Source organism: Leopardus geoffroyi, chromosome B3, assembly GCF_018350155.1.
Source record: "Leopardus geoffroyi isolate Oge1 chromosome B3, O.geoffroyi_Oge1_pat1.0, whole genome shotgun sequence".
Lineage (NCBI taxonomy): Eukaryota > Metazoa > Chordata > Mammalia > Carnivora > Felidae > Leopardus > Leopardus geoffroyi.
Window position 1 is genome coordinate 112,952,317 of NC_059337.1, and position 22,738 is coordinate 112,975,054.

The following is a 22,738-nucleotide window of genomic DNA, read 5'->3' on the forward strand; positions in this document are numbered from 1 at the left end:
GTTTTTTGTGTGATGGTTTGAGATTTTCATACTATTTATTTTTATTACAGAAAAAAACAGAAAAAAGTTACTATAGAATTTATATCAGATAACAGCATTGTTTTTAATTGGGAGGGAATGCTTTGCACACAAAGTTAAGTATTTTGTTTTCTGTGGAGTGTCAAGTTAATACCAAATGCTAGGCTGAAAATGTAAACCTTTGAATTTTGGCTCTGCTACTAACAGGGTGACCATAGACTAATTACTGAACTACTCTGTGCCTCAGTTTCCTATAAAGTGAGGTAAACGAAAGTACCTACCTACTGGGAGCTGTGAGGATCCAGTGAGAACTATTTCTGGCATTTTAGTAAGTGCTGTATATGCAAGGATTAACTTCTAAGGGTTAGTTTTTTTATTATTATTATTAGTTGCTACATAAACACTAAGTGGACAAATTTGGTAGTATTTTTTGTATGTAACTACCAAAAGGACGAAAACAGTGTTATGGTAGATTTAAAGTGTATCGATGAAATCTTTATAATCTTGTTAAATTATTTTTTGAATTTTGATATAGTAAGCTTCATATTTTATCTTTCTCATCTTCATGTGAAATAGAGGTTTAAAATTCTACCATTTTAATATCTATCCCATCCATTTTTTTTTAGTGCCATTAATTGACAAGAGTCTCTTTCCCTGACCTTGTATGTCTCATTATATCTGAAATTAAGAAACCTTTATCCTTAAATGAAGTCTTTTTTTTTTTTTTTAACATTTATTTATTTTTGAGACAGAGAGAGAGCATGAACAGGGAGGGTCAGAGAAAGAGGGAGACACAGAATCTGAAACAGGCTCCAGGCTCTGAGCTGTCAGCACAGAGCCCGACGTGAGGCTGGAACCCACGGAACGCGAGATCATGACCTGAGCTGAAGTCGGATGCTTAACCGACTGAGCCACCCAGGCGCCCCTTAAATGAAGTCTTTTAGTTAACTTAAAATCTTAGAGATGTTTTTTAAATATATTTTTTAATATTTATTTATTTTGAGAGAGAGAGAGAGAGAACATGTGCACACACATGCATGCGTGACCAGGAGAGGGGCTGAGAGAGAGGGAGAGAGACTCATAGCTGACAGCTGTCAGCACAGAACCCACATCAGGGCTCAATCTCACAAACCGTCAGACCATGACCTGAGCTAAAATCAAGAGTCAGTTTCTTAACCAAGTGAGTCATCCAGGTGCCCCTTAGAGCACCTAAATTAAATTCTTATATGTGCCTATAACAACTACCTGTGTAGAGCTGTATTAGGGTGGGTTTTTTTTTTAATAAGTTAAAAATATACATAAATAAGGCTTTTTAATATCTTTTTTTGAGAATAGGTAACTTAGCTGATTGTAGATATCTTGATTCTTAATAGGTTCACTTTACTACATCTTTTTTACATATACATATGGTATGATTATCTACAGCAAAGTCCTTAGAACTGTTATGCCTTTGAAAAATAAACAAACATGAAAGCAATGTAAGGCCAACCAGAAATAATTCTACTGATTTCCCATTTTCTCTACACACTTTAATACTTGCCATTCTTCTGATATCTAAAATACAACACAGGGATATCTTCTAGGAATCCATAAATATAATTTGAGTTCTGTCATAATACAGTTATTTGTCTTTAACATGTCTTAGATAGTTGTGCCTGAAAAATGAAGTAACTATTTCTAGACTACATGTAACTATGTACAGTTTACAGTTGCAAAACTTTTTAAATAGTGAGAAGTTATAGAAAACACAAATATTAATTATTAAGGTAAAATAATAAAACTTCTCTATTAAGGTACTAATGTTTTATAGTCGGTAATTGACAATTGGCTTAATCTACAAACACAAAGGACAAGTGTTTGTGGAATATGTGTGTTGTTAGGGAAAAAACTGGATTCCTCCAAAACTGGATAAATGAAATAAAGCAATCTAAACTTAGTGTCTATGGGTATGAACCCAAGAGAACATGAAAAGTTTATAGACTTGGGTTTCTTCCCAAGTGTATTAAAAGAAAAGTGGAATAGCAAGTTCAGTAAAGTATGTCCTGTTTCCTTTGTTCATATATAGAAATAAGAATTGATTTTCCTAAATTATGAGATTGTTTCTATTTTTAGGCCCTGTGGCTTAGAATATGATTCATCTGATATTTACATGCCGGCTGACCTGCTCCCTGCCTCTAATAAATATGAGATGCTATCAAAGCTTATATATAATAGCATAATAATCTACTCCCTTCAACTTTTTAGACTTTTATTTTGATATGAAAATCTTCATTTTTTAAGAATAATTTTTATTTTCTCTGATCTGGCAAAGGTTGGATAATCTGTTGGCATTGGTGAATGCTAGTAATTATAAAATTCCATAGAACTTAAGAATTCAGGGTTGCCTGGGTGACTCAGTCAGTTAAAGCATCAACCCTTGGTTCTGGCTCAGGTCATGATCTCACGGTTTATGAGTTTCAGCCCCACGTTAGACTCTGCGCTGGTAGCATGGAACCTGCTTGGGATTCTCTCCCTCACCCCCTCCCTCTCGCTCTCCTTCTCTCTCTCTGCCACTCCCCCACTTGTGAGCATGAGTACATGCTCTTCCCCCACTCACTAAATAAATAAACATTTTTTAAAAGAACATAAGAATTCATTGCTGTATAAAGTATTATCTCATCATGTCCCATTATCAGTTGAAAACAACTTATGTCCAAAATAGAAATTGTTATTTATTTTTATTTTTTTTATTATTTTTTTGAAATTGTTATTTAAAGAATCTTATTTGTAAAAAGTATAATTAAGGACATATTACTGAGGTCAAGCCCTTTTTTACACATAAATTCTAGAAGACAATAAAAGATCAAGAAGCATTAAAAAATGTGTATATACAATTAACAAGCAATTTTTGATGACATGTTATGGTAAATTAGAAAATGTTAAATTATTTAATATAATTTAAGTATATATAAATATATATATTTAAACAGAAGCCCAGCATACATCTTAGTTCTTATTCATTCATCACTTTTTATTTTTAATCCTTAATATGTATGCATTGCCATACTTGCTGGGTGCTGGAGTTAAAAAATGAATAAGGCATGGTCCTTATTCTTAAGAATTCTAAATATGTTACAGGAGTCAGCAAAGGAGGCATATAGGCCAAATCCAGCCTGCCTTTTTGTTTTGGTTTGATTTGGTTTGGTTTTTGTATGTGGCTTGTAAGCTAAGAATGGATTTTGTATTTTTAAATGGCTGAAAAAAATCAAAAGGAGAATAGTATTTTGTGGCACATGAAAATTATTTGAAGTTTAAGTTTCAGTGTCCTTTATAAATGAAGTTTTTTTGGAACACAGCTACACTCATTCCTTTGTGTATTGCTTGTGGCTACAGCAGCAGAGTTAATATTTGCAACCAAAACCTTATAGCCTGCAAAGCCTAAAATATTTACCATCTGACCTTTTGCAGAAAAAGTTTGTCGACCCCTGGTCTATTGGATGACAATGTCATCTTTACTCACATATTTTAGGGACTTTTTTAAAAATTGATTTTTATCTTTTTCTCTTTAGTAATCTGAAATGATACTGGGTTTCATTTCTTAAATGTTTAATTTTAGAAGGAGCAAAGAAAAATGCTTTTCTGCCATAATGAAGTATATTGCCACATTGTCTCAATATACAGTATAACATTAGTAAAAGATCCCTTATTCTAAAAATATATAAAATTTTGAACTTCTAAACTGATCAAAGTAATGGATTTATTATACATTAAATAAAATCTCACTCTTAAAAATTTTTTGAACTGTTGTTCTTAGCAGTACCTTCTAACAAGTGTCCTGATATAATTGGGCATGATGAAACAATCAAGCAAAAGGAGAAATAGCAAAAATTTCAGGAAACTATAAATTTTGATATAAGGGATATTCATTAAAAAGGATTCTTATGGTTCATTATGGAATTGAAGAAGCATCTGACAAAATGACCAATGCTGAAGGGAACAGAATACTGAAAATTTGGTACAAAGGATGTTTTTCTGGGAAAAGATTATGAATTCTAGAAGGCATATTCTGTGTATAGTCTATAGTATTTATATTTCTTTGGAACAAATTACTATCTAATCCTTTCTACAGATATTTTCCACTTAAGTTATTAGAAATTTTTTCACAAAAATCTCAAATCAAAGAAAAATTTTTTTATAAAATTTGTTTTATAATCAATTTGTCAGAATTCATGTATTTCATCATTTTAGGTGTGAGTGTATTGTAGGCCAGGTATCATTTTATGCAGTCATTAGCCATTTTTCTTTCTTGATTATAAAGCTTCAAAAATAACAATACTCTGTAAGTAAAATGAAGGAGACATCCTTGACCTGAGTTACTGACTATACATTAATGATTCTCAATTTGTGACTTGTGAAAATCAGTGAGAACTGACATTTAACAGCTTCACCTAAAACTTAACATCAGACATTTTGACAGAAAAATTCCTGTATTATACCCAAAAATATCATATCTAATAATTTCTGTTTTCGAAAGAAAATTTAATCACTAACACAGGTCGATTAAATTATATCGTTTTCAAGTATATATGATACTCTTCAGGAAACATGGATTCTTTCCCTGGAAAAATATCATATACTGATATTCTAAAACTCTATGAACATTAGAGTTTATTTTGTAGTGCTATGATTGTTTTTTACTAAAATAAAATACCTGTCATATGTGCTAAAGCTAAATATAACCGTATTGAACTAGGATTTTGAGTTTCTTAAAATTGTTCTGTAAGGGTAACTGAACAATATGAAATTGATAAAGCAGAATATCAGAAACCCTTGCACTTGAAACGTTTCAAACTAGATTGAATAAAATATATCACTCTTCTGTGGTCAGATATGGCTATAATTTATGCCATTTTAATCTCTTCCTTTAATTTTTATGAAATAGCCCAGGACATAAGAAATATGTTTCCATGTCTTTGTCTTAACATGTTGGGATACACTAACACCATAGAGTCGAATAGACCTGAATTTAAATCCCAACTCTACCACTGTGAAATTAAGGCAAATTAACATGTTCAAACTTCACTTTTTTCATTTACTAAATTAGCTAATGCCTACCTCTCAAGGTTGTTGTTTCTAGTGGTTGAGATAATAAAGGTAGCCAATAATAATAACTAATATTTATATATAGCACTTACTATGTGTTAGCAGCTGTTTTAAGCATATGTTAATTAATTTAGTCTTCAAAACAACCATACGAGGTATGTGGTTTACATCTATTTTATAGATGGAGAAACTGAGACACAGATCAATTAATTGACTTGTCCAGGGTTATCCAAAATAGTGACAATAATGCATGTAAAATGATCTAGTATAAAACCTGGCACCTTTGTAGATGTTTGGTAAATGTTTATTTTTTTTCTTACCTTTTTCTTCCTCATTTAATTAATATTATCTATTACTTCCAATTAGATTTGACAGCCCCAAATATTTCTCCTACTAACCCTTGTACTTCAGGTATCTATTGTTAGCTACTAACATACCTCATGGATAGTCTAAAAAATAAAGATATCAGTCAACATTTCCCCACTACTACTTTCAGGCATGAGACAAAGGAATAAGATTAAGAATTTTTATAGTGTAAATGATATGAGGAATGCGGAGTATTAGTGCAGTTGCATTAAGTACCTCTTTATATCCTACCTGAACCTGTTTATTTTGTTTAGGTCCCTAATTCCTCTGTAGTTTAAACTTCTTGGAATTTGGCTTGAAAAAGCTGAGATATATGAGATTCAGGGTAGCTTTTTCGTAATAGCTCACTTTATTCTGGGGTTTATAATTATTTGGCAGTATCCATTAAAAAGCAGTATATGTCTCAGAGCATAGGCACATTTAGGAGCTACCAGTTTGCTAAAAATTAAAGCGTTTATAGTTTTTCTTAGTTTAACAAGTATTATGTTAACAAGTAATAGTTTAACAAGTATTTATCAAGCACCTTGAGCTTCACTGAGTGCTAATGTACATGTACTCCCCAAATAGTCACCTGACAAATCAAGACACTATAAATCTAGTATCAGAAATGTTCAGCCAGAAGATTTCTTTAAAGAGAACGATTAAGAGAAAGCTAATTAATCAGTAAAAATTTTGTACAAGTAGAATTTAAGCTAAAATTGAAGGAGAGAAATAGGATTCAGATTAGGAAAGAAGAGGACATTACTAATGGGAGTAAAGAAGAAAGGGAAATGTGTGATCAAACTACAGAGAAAGATAAAATTAAGAAAATCTTCCTGGCTAGAGAAGAGGATTCATTTTACATAGAAGGATGGATAAACTAGACTTATGTTATTTTAATCTCTTTCTTAGAACATCTAGAGTAGCACCATCTGTAGAGATTAAAAACAGCAACTGTCCTTATGCCAAGATTCCTTAGAAGCCAGAATTCATAAGTCTACTATGAAGCAGTACACACAGTAAAATCATGACATCAAGGCTAAAAGTAGACCCTTTTGAGATGTCATTTATTCAAATACAGATCAACACATTCCTCAGTAGGACTAACTTCATTCTTTTTGAAGATTTTTGTTAATGTACCTAGTGACTATACGCACCATTATTTATAGATAAAACTGAGACTGCTGTGAAGCACCAAGTTCCAGTTCTTTGATTTATTGTTTGGAAACCATTTCAGTCAATGTTTATCTTACAATCAACACAATCAAGGAATATTTTCTTATCATGGATTTCATCAGTAATTTGTCTCAAGTTAGCTTAGTGTTTTATATAAAATTACAAACTATATAAAAAATAGGTAAATCATGGTATCTCAGAGTTTGAGGAGAATTCAAAGGCCATTGTGTTCAAAGTCCTAGTACCCTTTTCATCATTCCCAACCTTTGTCTGAACATCTCAATCACTACTTCTTCCATCTGGGAGTTTGTTGGTTTTGCAATTCTAATTGTTTGAAAGTCCAAACGTGTCACACTGAAACCTGGCACCTTATAATTTCCTAATCAATGTTTCCAATTCTTTTCTGCAATATACTAAAGAAGGTAAATTCCTTTTTACATGATAATTCTAATATTTGAAGGTAAATGTTACATTTTCCTCTTAAGTCCACATTCTTCTGTAGATTTTCTTTGCATTCATTTGTTTCCATTAGATACAAACTTTCCCAAGACATTCAACCTCTATTTCACTTATACATTATAAAGAAAAACTCCTTGGTATAATTGTACCAGGGGAAAGGTAAAGGTACAAAATTTAATCATTTAGATAAGGTAATTAAGGCAATAAGTGACATTGAATTTAAAACTATTATGTTGAAAGTCTCCTAGTCCACATAAAATCAATAGAGGGAAAAACACATTGCTCCTCAAGGTCAGAATTTTAGAATTTTGAGCATAAAACAAAAACAAAAATTTCATATGTGAAGAACCCATATATAAAATGCTGTCTTCATTCCCTTGAGTATATTTCTTAATTGCATGCCTACTCTGTATCAGAATATGTACCCAGCTTTTGGGGGCCCTTATGAAGCAGAGAGATGCTATCAATAAAACATACAAATAAATACAAATATATTTATTATGGAAAATTCTGTATCTAATTAGAGCTCTTACTAGAAAAGCAGTGTTGCCCACATAACCATTTGTGAGGCAGCATAACATAGTAGTTAAGAGCACAGACTACTTGAGTTTGAATCCTAGATCTACCTTTTACTAGTATATGACCTTATACAACTTACTTACCTTCCTATAGAAAGAATAAAACTACTTCCTTATAGGATAGTTATATTATGTGAATTAACATAAGTAAAACACGAAAAAATATTTATTTGCTACATAAATATTTGCTGTTATCACCTACAATATAAAGAGCTGTAGCTTAAAAATAAGTAGATGATGGTTGAATAAATATTGAAAGAATTTTTCTCCAGGGAAAAAAATTAAGCAAGATAAGACGTAAAATATACACTGATGTAACTGTGGGAAAGGAAAGAAATAGAGATGACATGCTAAATGTTGATTTTTACCTTGAATTTATCAGAGTGATAAAATCTTGAAATCATCTTTCTAACTTACCATTACAAGGCTACTGTCATAAAATGGCAGATGCTGGCATACCAGAATACTTTAGTTTTACAAAATATATACTAACACAACGACAAAAAAAAATCATTCAATATTTTACAAGTATAAAATGCCCAAAGCATATTTATCTAGAGATATAGTTACAGGAAAGAAGTTTTTAGGATATCCCTTTCTTCATTGTCTGGTCAAGAATATAGATTCATCTCTCTGTGTTAGACCTCCATTTAGACTTAATGTTGCTTTTCACGCAAAATGTAATAAAATGACAACAAATGAGTTTACACCTGTGAAGTCCTCTGAGCTTCTTGGAAACAAACCATTGACATACCAACATATTGCCTACCATAAAAAGAAACTGTTAGGGAGTCAGAAAGTGGACTCAGATAACAAATAAACTATTTGGAATGATTCTAATAATTTTACCAGTATTATTTTCTTATATTAGAACTTGGAAAGAACATGGCTGCTATTAAAGAGTAGAGGACAATCGCCCAGTGGAAGGAGTAATCATTTCAGATAAGCATTAAGATTGACACATAAGTGAGAATTTAGGGGAAGAATCCAAATTCCTTTAAAAAATGCTGAGAAGAAAGAAGCAGTAACGCTATTGAAAGTTTGGGTTTTGAAAATGAACTGTTGTCAGTTTCACAAAGATAACAATCCAAAAGAAGCAGTTGATTGTGCAGCAACGACCAACTGATGTAAGAGGACATAAATTTTACTTCTTTATGAAGATTAAAGGTAGCATAGTAGTGGTGGATGTCATTGGTATAATTTAAGTGTTTCCCCCTCACCTTTTTCACCCCTTTCCGTAAGTTTGGTTGCAGCATATACTATAATATACTTGCATGTCATAATCCTTAGGGTGAAACTTTATGTAAGGAAAGATGAGTCAGGTGATTAGGAGGTGATTTTGAATAGAGTTTTGCAAATTTTTAAAATACTTTTTGACAAAATGTAGACATTTGAACCAATGAGAAAATAACTATTAGTTTTGAATATTGTATAAATCCAATGGAGTCTTATTATAATGTGTTTCACGCTTGTAATGATTTAAGACTACAGTTATTTAGGAGACCCCATTATAACAAGGTCAGTTCAGTATGACCCCCATTGATGAGGTTCAAAAGAGATTCACATCATGACAATTTCCCACTATAGTTAATCAGGATATGTTAAACAGGGTATTAGTTAATTATGTGATACTTTGATATGAGCTCTATTTGTGGGCCCTATTTACTTTCTTGTTCCCTTCCTTTTCACCATTTTTAAGTCTTACTTATACTATGCTCTATCCCTTAAGATGAGGCTGCTTTATTGTGGGATAGATAGATGAATGACTATTAATAGTCATTAATGTTATTTAATAACATTTAGAAGAATGAGAAGGTTACTTTTATATATGTGAAAGCAAATCCTAGTATAAATGTATCTTCCCTCCTAGGTGTATCTTGGGCAACAGCAGCAACAGTATTTAACAACAATGGTCTAGTTTAGTGTTGCTCAAAATTTAGTTATTACTCTTTGCCTTCTAAGTATAAAATACCTTTGGACAGGGGTCAGCAAATGTATTCTTTAGAGGTCCAGACAATAAATACTTTAGGCTTTGTGGGTTCTTTGTTCTCTGTCATAACTACTCAACTCTGCCAGCCCTGTAGCACAAAAGCCATCATAAGACAGTATAAATGAATGCACCTCATTGTGCCCCAGTAAAAATTTATTTATGGATACTGAAATTGGATTTCATATAATTTTATCATGTCATGATATAAATATTATTATTCTATTTTTTTTCAATTACTTAAAAATTCAAAGATCACTCTTAGATTGCAGGCAATGCAAAAAACAGGCAGCTGGCAGGATTTGTCCCATTGGCTATGATTTGCCAACCCCTAAAGTGTGCTAGAATCTCCTCTGTTAATCAAAGGTTCATAGTATCTGAGCTTTCAGAAGAATGCTCTGAGAATTTAAGACAGAGAACAGAGATGCCCCACAAGAAATTAACACTTTGTAGATTCAATTATATCTTGAGTGCCTGCTGTATATATGCCAGACATTGTTCAAGATGCTGGGGATACAGCAGTAAACAAGGAAGTCATAAGTTTCTGCCTTTATGAAATTTACATTTTAGTGGGTGGCACAAATATAAGTAAACAAGTAAGATGTGTAATATTAGAGATGATATTAAGTACTGTGGATAAAAATAAACCAAGAAAGGTGAATAGGTAGCACAGCACAGGCAGGAAAGAGAGTTGTAATTTTAAAAAGGCCGTCAAGGAAGGCCTTATTGGTAAGGTGACATTTGAGCAAAGACATAAATGAGCAGAGGGAGCAAGCCATGGATCATGTAGAATCTGTATGCCACCCTTAGGATAATGGAGAGTTTTGAGCAGAGACACTACATGATTGAACTTATATTTTAATAGGGAAATAATTTAGGAGACTATTGAAATAAGCAGGTGAAAAATGATAGTGACTTAGACCAATAATAGAGGTGAAGGTAGTGAGAAATACATTACTGCTATATTTTGAAGATAGAGATAACAGATAAAATAAGAGAAAGAGAGAAGTCAAGTATAATATCCAAGATTTTGACTTGGGCATTTGGAAAGATGGAGTTGCCATTTACTGAAATGGAGAAGGCTGTGGGAAGGGTAGATTTGATGAGGAACGTCAGTTTTAATTTGGTCATGGAAATGAACTATCCAAGTGGAGATGTTAAGTTGGCAGAGAAGTCTAGACTGGAGACACTATTTTTTTAAAGTCATCAGCATCTTGAGGGACTTAAAATCTGTGACGATTGATGAGATCACCAACGTATTTACTGGTATTACTATTTATTTATCGGTATTACTGCCCTTGATTTTTTTCCTCATCCACTTTCAAAGAGGTAGGTAGTTTCTAGTAACCTATCCCCTCTTCCTATTCACAAATAGCAGGGATCCCATTGAATCAGAAAGTTGACCTACACAGAAAGTATCATTAGTTGGCCATCCTCAAATTTTGCCATGGTATAAACATGGGAGTGAGTTTTCCCAAGTACCTCCTTGCTGGAAACTGTTTGCACTGGAGGTAAGTGTGAAAGGGGAGGTTGTGGGAAATGATGGGGTGAGGGCTTCCTAAACCTTTCCCAAACCTCAGAAATTGCTTGATTTTGAGGAATGGAGAAGGTTCAGGCTGGTTCTTATTTCCCTGAACCAGTTCATACAGCCCTAAATTTGACCTGCTTTCCTCAAACTGGGAGTCAGAAATCCCTTTTCTCTTCTGTTTTTCTGCTGCAGAAATTCCCAACATTCCCATTTTGTGGGCTCCAGAAAGGGGTAAGCGAAGACTTCAATCCCAGCCAATCATTTCCAGATTAATAATTTTTAGTGTTTTGGTTTTTTTTTTTTTTTTTATCATCATAAAGAATGCTTGGACCCATTTTTCCCATCCATTTAATTTCCTTGTGGATTGTTATGTATCTATGTTCTAGGATCATTCTGTATCCCTGGGCAATAGAGTTCAGATTCATCTGCTACTTCCATTTGTGTGCTGTTCTCTTGTGGATTCTCATATGCAGTTTATTGATGAGTGTTTCCTAGATGGAAGAAACCCAATTCAGGAGACTGGCTTTACTCTCAGTTTCATCTTTTCCTGAATGGTGTTTTTGTTCCCTGCTGAGAGCTTTTCCTACCCTACACAACTGCTTCTGATGATCTGTCATTGCTTCTCTGCTGTTCTGTCTTATTGCTTTGACTGCCTTTGATTTTCGCCTCTACTTTTTGCCCCACTTTTATGCATCTGCTGAATGATTTGCATTCTTCACTTACTGGTACTTTGTCTATCAGGAAATGGCCTGATACTGCCATATCCATCTGCTATTTTAGCATTTTAGACTACCCAGCATTGTCTATCTGCTCTCCTACCATTCTCCTATATCATGGCCTTCCAAGTGCTACGCTATCTGCCTGCTTGATCTTGTCCTGCCCAATTTGTGCCTGTGATATTATAAGTAGGTTCAGATTGTTTAGCACTTCTGCTAACTATCTCCACTTGTCTTGTGCCACTAAGTTGGACTGCTGACTGAGGTTGCTTGACTACTGTCTCCTTTACCTATTTGCTGCCATGGCTGCTTCACTAATTAACTAAAGACATTGCATTCATCTCCTATGTAATCAGACTTGCAACTTGCTGATCGGCTCATATTACTTCCTTTATACTTTTCTGCATCTGGTAAATCACTGGCGTTGTTCCTCTGTTGTCTTGTAACCCTGATCAGATTTTATTTCCAAGAAAAGTGTTGCCTACGTATTGTCCAAACATATCTTAGAAATAGGAAAATGCTTCACTATTTAACAGTCCAATCCAGTTTACTCCTAAACTGACTTTTAAACTCACTATCACCATCCTTTCTGCCTTTTTATACAACTCCACATTCTTTCCCTTATTTAACAATAGATTTTTTTTCAAATAATTTATCATCTTTGCCTCAGTTGACCTTTGATATCATATATTGTATACTTTTGTTTCTTGTATATAGGATCTTTCAGTGATTTTCCATATATTAAATTTATTTCATAACTTATTTTCCATGATTTTTCTGGGGCTTCCTGAGGATGAGTTACTCCTATTAATTTTTCCTTTTTAGTAAGATACAAGAATTTTTTGAAACTTAAAAGTGTCATCTCTAAAAATAATAAATTTAGTTATGATTCTTTGTAGTTAAAGTAGCTTTCCACTGCTCCATTTTTTCCTCTGAGAATATCATTTCTCAGCCACCCCATAATTTATGTAATATCACTTCTTTAGAGATTCTTTTGATGTATTTATCTTTCCCTCCTTTTAAACTATATTTTCTTGTGTGTGGGTAAACTTTAAATTGAATTTCCCCATTATTTGCTAAGTACTTGGCATCTAAGAAGAACTTGAAATACAAAATTATCTGCACTGTGAAGCTTGATGTCTTATTTACTCATATTTAAATGAAAAACAAGACCAAACAAGAAGTGGAGAAAAATTTTGGTGAAATTTGTAAACAATTCAAGAGTCTGAGGAGATTAGAAGTGGGGTGTATATGTATGTATGCAAGTGTGTGTGTGTGTGTGTGTGTGTGTGTGTGTGTGTACACACACGCATGTGGTGTGTATGTAGATTTTAAGTGTTCTTTATATGTATCCACAACATCATTGTGCTTGAAGTGTGAAATATTCTGAGTCTCCATATTAAATTTTATTTTATTTTTATGAAAAAGAAATGGAAAGGAAAAGGCAAAAGCTAAAAAGAGAGTAATAAATTTAGAGAATATAGAAAAAGGGTATGGACACTTGTTTTTTTCTTTTACTTTAACAATAGAGATAAAACTAGTATCAAGAAAAAGGCTGCTGTAAGAAAGTCAAGAAAATCATTTCAATAGCTTTTTATTTTTTTTTTATTTTGGCAAAATACACATCACATAACATTTACTGTTTTTACCATTTTTAAGTGTACAGTTCAGTGGCATTAATAAATACATTTTGTACAGCCGTTACCACTATCTGTTTCCAGAATTTTTCATCATCCAAAACAGAAACTCTCTATACTCATTAAACAGTAACTCCCCATTCCTCACTCCCCGTTTTACTATCTGTCTCTGAATTTGTCTATTCTAGGTGCCTCATATAAGTAGAATCATACTATTTTTGTCCTTCTGTGTTGGACTTATTTCACTAAACATCGTATTTTCAAGGTCCATCCATGTGGTAGCATATACCCATTCATTCCTTTTTAAGACTAATAATATCCCATTTATGTATATACTGCAATGTGTTTATCCATTCATCTGTTGACAGACAACACTTGAGTTGTTTCTTGGCTATTATGCATATTACTGCTATGAACATTGGTGTGCAATGTCTATTTTTCTTTCCATTCTTTGGGTATTTACCTAGAAGTGAACTCCCTAGCTTTTAATATTCTTGTCTAAGAGGAAATTAAAGACCTCAGGGGAACTATATAAGTAACATGAAAGATGGATAAGTCCAAGATATTGCATTAGGAGCAAAAAATTATAAACTTTTAGAAAGACACAGAATGCCAAGTGAGATTTAGAAGACCTTATGTTCTAAGAATGAAAGGGAGAATGAAATTGGACAGATGTTGGATGTTTGAAGGACAAAAAAAATCATTCTGAACAATGTTGAAAAAAAAAATAAACCATCTTGGGGCACCTGGGTGGCTCAGTCAGTTAAGCCAACACTTCTGCTCAGGTCATGATCTCGCAGTTCGTGGGTTCGAGCCCTGCTTCAGGCTCTGTGCTGACTGGAGCCTGGAGAGCCTGCTTCCAATTCTGTGTCTCCTCTCTCTGCCCCTCCCCCACTCTCACCCTTTCTCTGTCTCTTTCAAAAATAAACATCAAAAAATATATACCAATTTTAGGACAGATGATGGCATGTCTTTGAAATGGAATAATGCAGACTTGTAAAGAAGTAGGTATTTAAATGAAGATAACTGGATTGAGATGAGAGAGCTAGGTTAAGTTTAGAGGAACCAGCAATAGGATTAGGAATTCATTTTAAATTCAGTGGTACTCAGTTCTGGACACACAGTTTTCTACCTGTAGAGATTTTACTAAAAAGATTGCTAGGCCCAACCCCACCAAAGATTCTGACTCATTAGGCTGGAGATAATGGTTTAGGCACTATGTATATGCATGTGTGTGTGTTTAATCCACTGGTAAAACACAGTGTGAGTTAAATTGAACTCTGTACCATAGTGTCCTAGACCTTACAGGAGTTACAAAAGTTGGGAAGAATTGGTCCTTGTCTTCAAGGAGTTTAAAACTGGAGTAGTTTAGTAAGCAAAAAATTGATTTTGGAAGGAAGACTTTCAATCCATTAGGTGATAATGTTTTCACTTTCTAACTCAACAATTTTTTGGTGATTTTACATACTTTGTCTTGCTTTTCTCAACCAGGGTTTCTCATCTAAACTATCAAACACAGAAAATGATTTGTGTGACTTCTCAATCCTCCCAAGGGTGGTACATGAATTAGTTCTATTCTATAACCATAGGAGAAAAGTTAATTCATTACTTCCAATAATTCTCTCAGAACCTATTTTAAACAGGCTTGTTCTATGCTATGTAGTCTGTTAGGAGTACATAACACAAAGATAAGGCCCAAGAGAGGGAAAGAGACATTTAACAAAACAATGAATTTCTAACATCATTTCAAAATTTTGTTATTTTCTTCTAGTTCTTCAGGGAAAATGTTCAAAATCAGAGTAATTGTATATAAGGAAATTCTAAGCATCTGTGATTCAGGAATAAGAGTTTGTTCTATAATTAATGCCTCATCACAACTGGAGGACTCTGGTAATAGTTTAAATGCCAATAAGAATCTCTTTAATTAAAAACCTGAAGCATTCAGTGGCAGATTAGTGATTCATTGGTAACTGTTAATAAACAGCATTATCTAAACCCAATGTTACTAATTTTGTAGTGGAAGAATAGAAAGTGGTTAGAGAAAAATTGATAACTAATGTTCAGGAGGTTGTTCTTGAATGTTATTGCAAGCACAATGAGGTATTCTCCAGCTGTATATCAATACTGAAAATGTTTGGGAATTTAATTTATACTCACTGTCAACTAAACCTCACTTGAATTCCTGGTGTCAGAATTTCAGTCCTACTCATTAGTTTTTATTATGAATTTGGTTAATTAGCCATTTTAATTAGGAATTTATTTGTTCTCCCTATATTGATGGGTGCCTTCATACTTGAGAGCAGTAAGCTTCATTCCTACTGCTCACTAATTCACAATGATTGCTTTAAAGGAATCTCTTTAAAGTGCTGTGCCTAAGAAAGTTTTAGTAACCTGCTTTTCCTCTCATCTCCTGATGTCCTACTAAAGTTGTTTATCTTGCCAGCATAGCTGAGGGAGGGTCTAAGTTCTCATGTCAGTAGAGAAGCACTAAAATAGAAATTACATCCAGAATTAACTTGTTTTCTAAAAAAAAAATGAATAATTTTAAAAGATTTTGCTTTACTTGTATTTATTCTGGAAAATATTTTTTGTGAAAAATAAAGATTATGCAGAAATTTTAAGGTATAAGATCTGAGATAAAGGAAAATATAAGAGTAACATTTTATTAAACTTATTTTATTAGTAATAAATATACTTCTTTTGATCTCTGAAATCCTGTTTTTATTTTGAGAAAAGCTAAATTGAAAGTTGTATAATGTGTTTCTTTTTTATGAAAGTTAACTTGAAAAGACAGTGTTGCTAACACACTCTTACCTATAGGACTCAAGTCTTTTGTACATTGAATAACAAAATCCTCTAAATTTCCTTGCAATCAGGAGATTCTTTGTAGGCAACCACGCCTAATAAACAAGTTGTCATTCTTTCCTTTTCACTCCTGAAGAACAGTGGAAGATATTCAGGACCTTACAAGGAAGTTGTAACTTCCTGATACAAATATTTTGTGGAGGTAGTTTTACTCCTTCAGTTTTGAATATAAACAATGACAATAGCAGGCACTAATAACTAGTCTCTACATCCCCTCATCTCTTTTTCTCCTTTTTGCTCTCTGTCCATCAGATATTTCAGTGTTGCTGGAAAAAATTAACCCAGTACTCCTGTGGTACAAGAGATCCTATGGAGTGAGAGATATCATTGAGGGAAAGTTAATTGCCTCAGCTCTGGAAGCTATTTGATGCAAAGATCCTTTATGTATGTTTAATAGTATTTAATTTCATGAATATCAAAATCAATACTTGAAAAGTTCACTGGTTAGATATTTGGATATTTACAAAATACAATCCACTCCCAAACATTTTGTATTTGTCTCTGAATACTTTTTAGGTTTCTTGTAATATTTAGTTTTTATGAAGAAATAGAGTTTATATTCTATTCATATCAGCAGCATAAAAACATCTCAGGTGTTCAAGAATCAGTTTTTCTTTGGTTTGTTCCTAACTATATTATAGGAGTAAATGTGTATTTACTTTGCAGTTAGAAGTAATAATCCCATTATAGACATCTTAAACAAATATTCTGAAAGAAAGTATCTTTTGTAAGTTAAATTTATATTTTCTCATTCTCAACTTAATGCCTTCTGATCAAAATTAAGATCATTCTTGTGAGGAGATAAAGGCAAAGAGCCTTTTCAGATATCTTGCTTCTCATTATGGTTAGTTACTAAAAACTAAAACCCAAGACCATCTGCAGAAAGCTCTTATGTTATTAACAAGAAAATCTGTCTTCAAATGTTCATACTTCACAGTTAGTGTCAGAATATTAGGAACACAGTATTTTGCATGTAATAGGTGTTCAATAAGAGCATAAAATGATGACTTTTTATTGTGACACAGTAATAAAGATGAGATTGTAAAGTATTATAGATGAGATTAAAGATGAGAAGAGTATATGGTCATTTAGGGGAAGGAAAAGGTAAGGATTTTTAAATACTTATCTTGCCTTATATTAATAGCCTTAAAAGAAACAGCACCTATCTTTTTCTGAGTATAGATTTCTGATTATATGGGTTTTTTTCTAAAAAAGAATTTGGGAAATATAGGAAAGCAAAATGAAGTAAATGAAAATCACCAATAATTGATACATAATTATTATCTGGGACTAATTCATTAGTTTTCATATTGAGAACCCATCATATATACAGGTTTATATCTTGGGTTTCTAGTTGTTATCATAGCTACTAAAATTTACCGTGTACTTACTACGTTCCAAGCATTGTGATAAGCACTTTATGTAATGTCTTATTTAATACTAACAGCAAACCTACAGAATAAGTACTACTTTAGAGGTGAAAAAATTAGTTTTAGAAAGATTAAATCATGAAATAACCCACATCACAGAGCTAGTAGAAGGTGATAGAATTAGAATTTCATCTAGATAGTCTTGACACCATAGCCCTTGCTTTTTAACCACTTTTTTTTATATAAATTAAGCTTTTTTTCCATTTAACAACTGTTTTACAAAAAAAATGAGATTTGCCAATCACTACAGAGTATAAGCAAGCTATAATTAATTTCATTTCCTTGTTATTAACCATTTAGGCTCTTTTTATTTCGTATCATAGACATTCTCTTTATAAATAAATTGTCAAAAACATCTCTGATTATAACTTTAGAAATATTTCCTTCAAATAGAATAACTGATTCAGAATTAGTTCTCATAATACATAACTGCCAAACTGACTTCAGGAATATATGTATAAATTTATATATTCATACTACCAGTTTTTGGAATTAAACATTCATTATTTCTAATCTTAACAGCTTGATGGATGAAAATTATTTGGCTTTATTGGCATATTGTAGACTAACAATGAATTAAACACTTTTCTTGTATTTGTCTAGTTTTTTCTTCTTTTGTAAATTGCCTGTTTTTTTTGTTTTGTTTTGTTTTGTTTTCTTTGGCTCAGTAGCCAATTCTTGAAAGTTGATTCTAATTACAAAGAGATGTTTAAGAAATTGGTTGTCAGGAAATAATTTTGGCATAATGAGATTTATATTTTAACTATATCATTTTGACTATATCATAAATCTAAACCAGTTTAGGGGCTCCTGAGTGGCTTTGTCGGTTTAGCATCTGACTCTTGATTTCGGCTCAGGTCATGATCCCAGGGTTGTGGGATCAAGCCCCGCATCAGGCCCCACAATGAGCATGGAGCACGCTTAAGATTATTTCTCTCTTTCTATCTCTCTCTCTCCCGCCCCCCCCCCCCCCGTACCTCTCTCTCCCTCTCTCCCTTTGCTCTTCTCTGCCCCTGGTGCTCTCTCTCTATATATATAAAATAAAAACTATATATACATAAAAATCAGTTTATTTTCTCTTTTCTCGAGCTCCATTAACATAATAGTACTCATTTATTTCATTACTTACCCTCTACAGCAGAGGTCAAGTTCAAAAAAATAATCCTGAATCAAAGGCATACAGTTAATAAAGTACGAATGCATTATTTTCTATCAAGCTAGTTATGTGCATAATGAGGTTTTTTTTCTTCCATAGCTGATGCACAGTGGTTTATTTTATAACTATTCTTATCTTATGGGATGCCAATGTTAAATATTGTGTGGATAGAAAATTATTGAAACTTAATATTCCAGAATTAATGATCCATTCATAGATCTAAATCTTAACAAAATAATTTATCATTAGGACATTGAATATACATAGCTACTTTAGCAGTCATGTTTTTTAAATACCAAATATACAATCCTATTTATACATTTTTTTTTGCTCGGCAAACTCATTTTTCTACATACGAATTCCAAAAGAAACAATATTCTTGCATGCAATTAATGTGAATTACCATTTGATTATCTAGACATTTAAAGCATTTATAGACTTTTTCAGATAGGTAGAGCTTAATTCCCTCCATTGCTCAAAAGAGCCTGTTCTTTTTTTAGTTGCCCCTCACATGCAAATCATTTCATGCCCAAAGCTTTTTGGTAAGTGAATCGTTTAACACTTGGCTTGAATTTTTCCACAGAAACATTTATTTATGTAAGTGTTTCTCAACCTGGGGATTTTTTGGTGCCTGAGGAACATTTGGCAATGCCTGGTGACATTTTTGGTTGTTATAACTGAAAGGATGCTACTGACATTAGGTGAATAGAGGTCAGGGATGCTGCTAAATATCCTACTATGCCCTGAACAGCCCTTAAAACAAAAAATTTTCTGTCCTGAATTGTAATAGTGCAGAAATTGAGAGATCCTCATTTAATAATAATATTGAGTATTCACTGACTGCCAGGCACTGTGCTTGGGGTTGGGGACACATGTATAGAAAATTATGATCTTAGCACTGAGGGAAGTTACTAGTTAGGTTGAGGATGGTTAGGAAAGGGAAAGAATTGGATAAATAAACTATAACATGATCATCAGTATAGTAATGGTGTGTTTGTGATATATTAGGAGCAGGATAAAGTTCACCTGAGGGACTTAGGGAAATTTTCAAAGAAATAATATTGGAACTGTTGTTTTTATTGTTCTTATTGTTTGTCTCTTCACTTAAATTTCCAAAAAGCACACAAAAAGTATAGCTAACAGGTTAATGAATTTTTAAGAAATGAACATAAAATGAACATAAAAAAATGAACATTTTAAGAAATGAACATACTGACCAGCATCCAGATCAAGACACCAGATTATCAGTATCCCAGATTGAGCCCCCTTTTGTGTCCCTTTCAGTAACAGCCCAACCCTCAAGAGTAATTACAGTTTTGACTTTTAACATCATTATTTTTGTTTTTTAGTAAACTTTATGCAAATGAAATCTTATACTGTGTTATCATTTGTATCTGGATTCTTTTGCTCAACATTATGTTTATAAACTTGATACATGTAGTTGTTTCTTCATTATCACTACATACAGTAATTGTTTTTATGACTATGCCAATATATATTAAACAACCATAAAGACACAATTGCTGAGATCTTAAGTCTGCCAATAGATCAGTCTGACTGCAGAAAGGGATGTGAAGGGGAAGTGGCAAGAGAGAGCCTGGGGAGGTAGGTAAGGCCAAATGATGGACGCTGTCTGTGTCTTATAAAAGGCATTTGGGTTTTTTTCTAGTAGAAAATAAAGATTGTTTTGAAAGATGTTAAACAGCAATGAACGTAGTGAGATTTACATTTTACAAAGACCGCTTTTGGTAGAATAGACAATGAGTTAAATGGGCATAAACTTAGCTATAACATTAATCAGGAGGTTATTAAAATATTCAAACAAAAGATGCTGAGTAGCTAAATGAAGACAAGGGTAGATAGGGATAGATTACTTTCTGAGGATAAAATTAATTAATAGCACTTTTGACTAACTGGGTATGGAATTTGCAAAGGTTAGTTTCCTGAGCCAACTTCCAAAATCCTATGTGTGTTACTGAAATATAAAATATGTACAGTGAAGAAAAATGATAGAATTCAATGTCAGCAATTAAAATTGAATTCAAAATAACATCCAAGTTTATCTATAGTATTCAAACTTGTAGAAAAACATTTATTATTAGTTGAAAATGAATACATTGATGAAATCTTCATGGAGAATCCATATGATCCATAGAATATGGATCCATATGATCCATAGAATCATAGACTGGTAACAGTCTAGACCAAGTCTAAACTAAAGGTAGTAGCTTTTATTTTTCATTTTAATTTCAAATTTATGACTTTTTTCTGTTGTTCCAGAATTTCACTATTTTTATTTTATTTTTATCTCTCACTAAATTTATACATTTAATCATGAAGCAGGTGGGTTTTGGCTCAGGAAGAAAAAAATGAGACAAGTGCTTGTGTGTTGGTGCATACACCAAAAGCAAGAGTTGAGAAAGGAAGAAAGAAAGTAAAATATTGTATCGATATGAATTAGAAAGAAACTATCTATAGTGGAGTTAACAGAGTTCCCAGTCATTATTTCTAGGTCTGAGATTACTGTCTTTTACTTTTTTTGTACATGCATCCCTAAAGAGAATAAAGGCAGTGAGTCAGAAAGCTTCCCATTGTCACCAGGCAATAGTATTACTTCAAAGAGGTATTTATTGCAGAGACAATGGTTAAGATAGTTGTCTCTTTGTGACCCAGAGAAGAGATATGATTATTCATTTAGAAAACTCAAGAATCAATTCAAAGGGTATTAGAATCAAGAAGAGTTCAGCATGGTGGTTAAATAAAGGGTATTTTCCTTTATAAAAATCTATATGCCAGTATTACTTAAGCTAGAAACAACCATTAGAAAAAGTAATGGGAAAAGATCTCATTTGTAATAGCAGAAAAAAGTAAACTTCATAATACCCAAGAATAAACTAAAAAAATTTGCCAGACCTGAATAAAGAAAACTTTATTAAAGGACATAAAATATAGCTTGAATGACTTGGAAGTTATGCCATATTCTTAGATGCAAATATTTTTGTGAAATTGTCAATTTACCTTAAATTGAGATAAATGAGATATAATTCCCAATGGATTTTGGGGGGAATATAGCTTGTGATTTTTTTCTTAAGTAAAACAATGAGAGAGCTTTACTCAGATGTAAAAACATGATATAAGGCGCAGTGATTAAAATATTTGGTATGTTACAAGAAAATAAAGTCAGAGATAAATGCCACCAAATGATATTTTATTAACATACCTATGTGTGAAATTGAATTTAACATATTATATATGTGACATTTCAAGACATTGAGGAAAGAAGGATCAGCCAGTAAAAGATGTTGAGAAAATTGGCTCTCCATTTTGGTGGACATTGATCATACAACACAAAATTAAACTACAGTTAATTAAATAAAAACATTTAATTAAACATTAAGAACTATAAGTTTATGATTTAAAAATTAAGAGATTATTTTTATTATCTTTAGGCAAGAGAAACCTTTCTAGGTAAGACATAAAACAAAGAAAATACAATAAAAACATTGATAGAAACCCCCGCTGTTAATAAGCATTGGAAACCTTTTAATGAAAATGCCAACTAAGCAAAAACTTGTTACAAATGTTAAATGTTAAAAATTAATATTTGCAAGAGATTAAACTGCTAAAGTTTAATATTTTAAATATGTAGAAATTTCTTAATAATTCAACAGCAAGAACATGGACACCAATATAGAATAACAGGCAAAAGATACATTCAGGCAGTTTGCAATGGGAAAGAAGCAAATTGCTTTTAAATATGT

At 32.5% G+C, this 22,738-nt stretch overlaps 1 protein-coding gene across 23 annotated transcripts in view; it reads left to right on the top strand.

Moving 5' to 3' along the window:
- Positions 1-22,738, top strand: part of GPHN (gephyrin) — a 631,205-nt gene that overhangs the window by 307,943 nt on the left and 300,524 nt on the right. For 13 of the 23 annotated variants that reach the window (XM_045451293.1, XM_045451291.1, XM_045451285.1 and 10 more), the window contains one exon: positions 11,366-11,404. The exons of the other annotated variants lie outside the window; for them this stretch is intronic. In XM_045451293.1, coding sequence (XP_045307249.1) covers positions 11,366-11,404 — 39 coding nt within the window. The remainder of the gene's footprint in view (positions 1-11,365; positions 11,405-22,738) is intronic. 23 annotated transcript variants of the gene reach the window in all.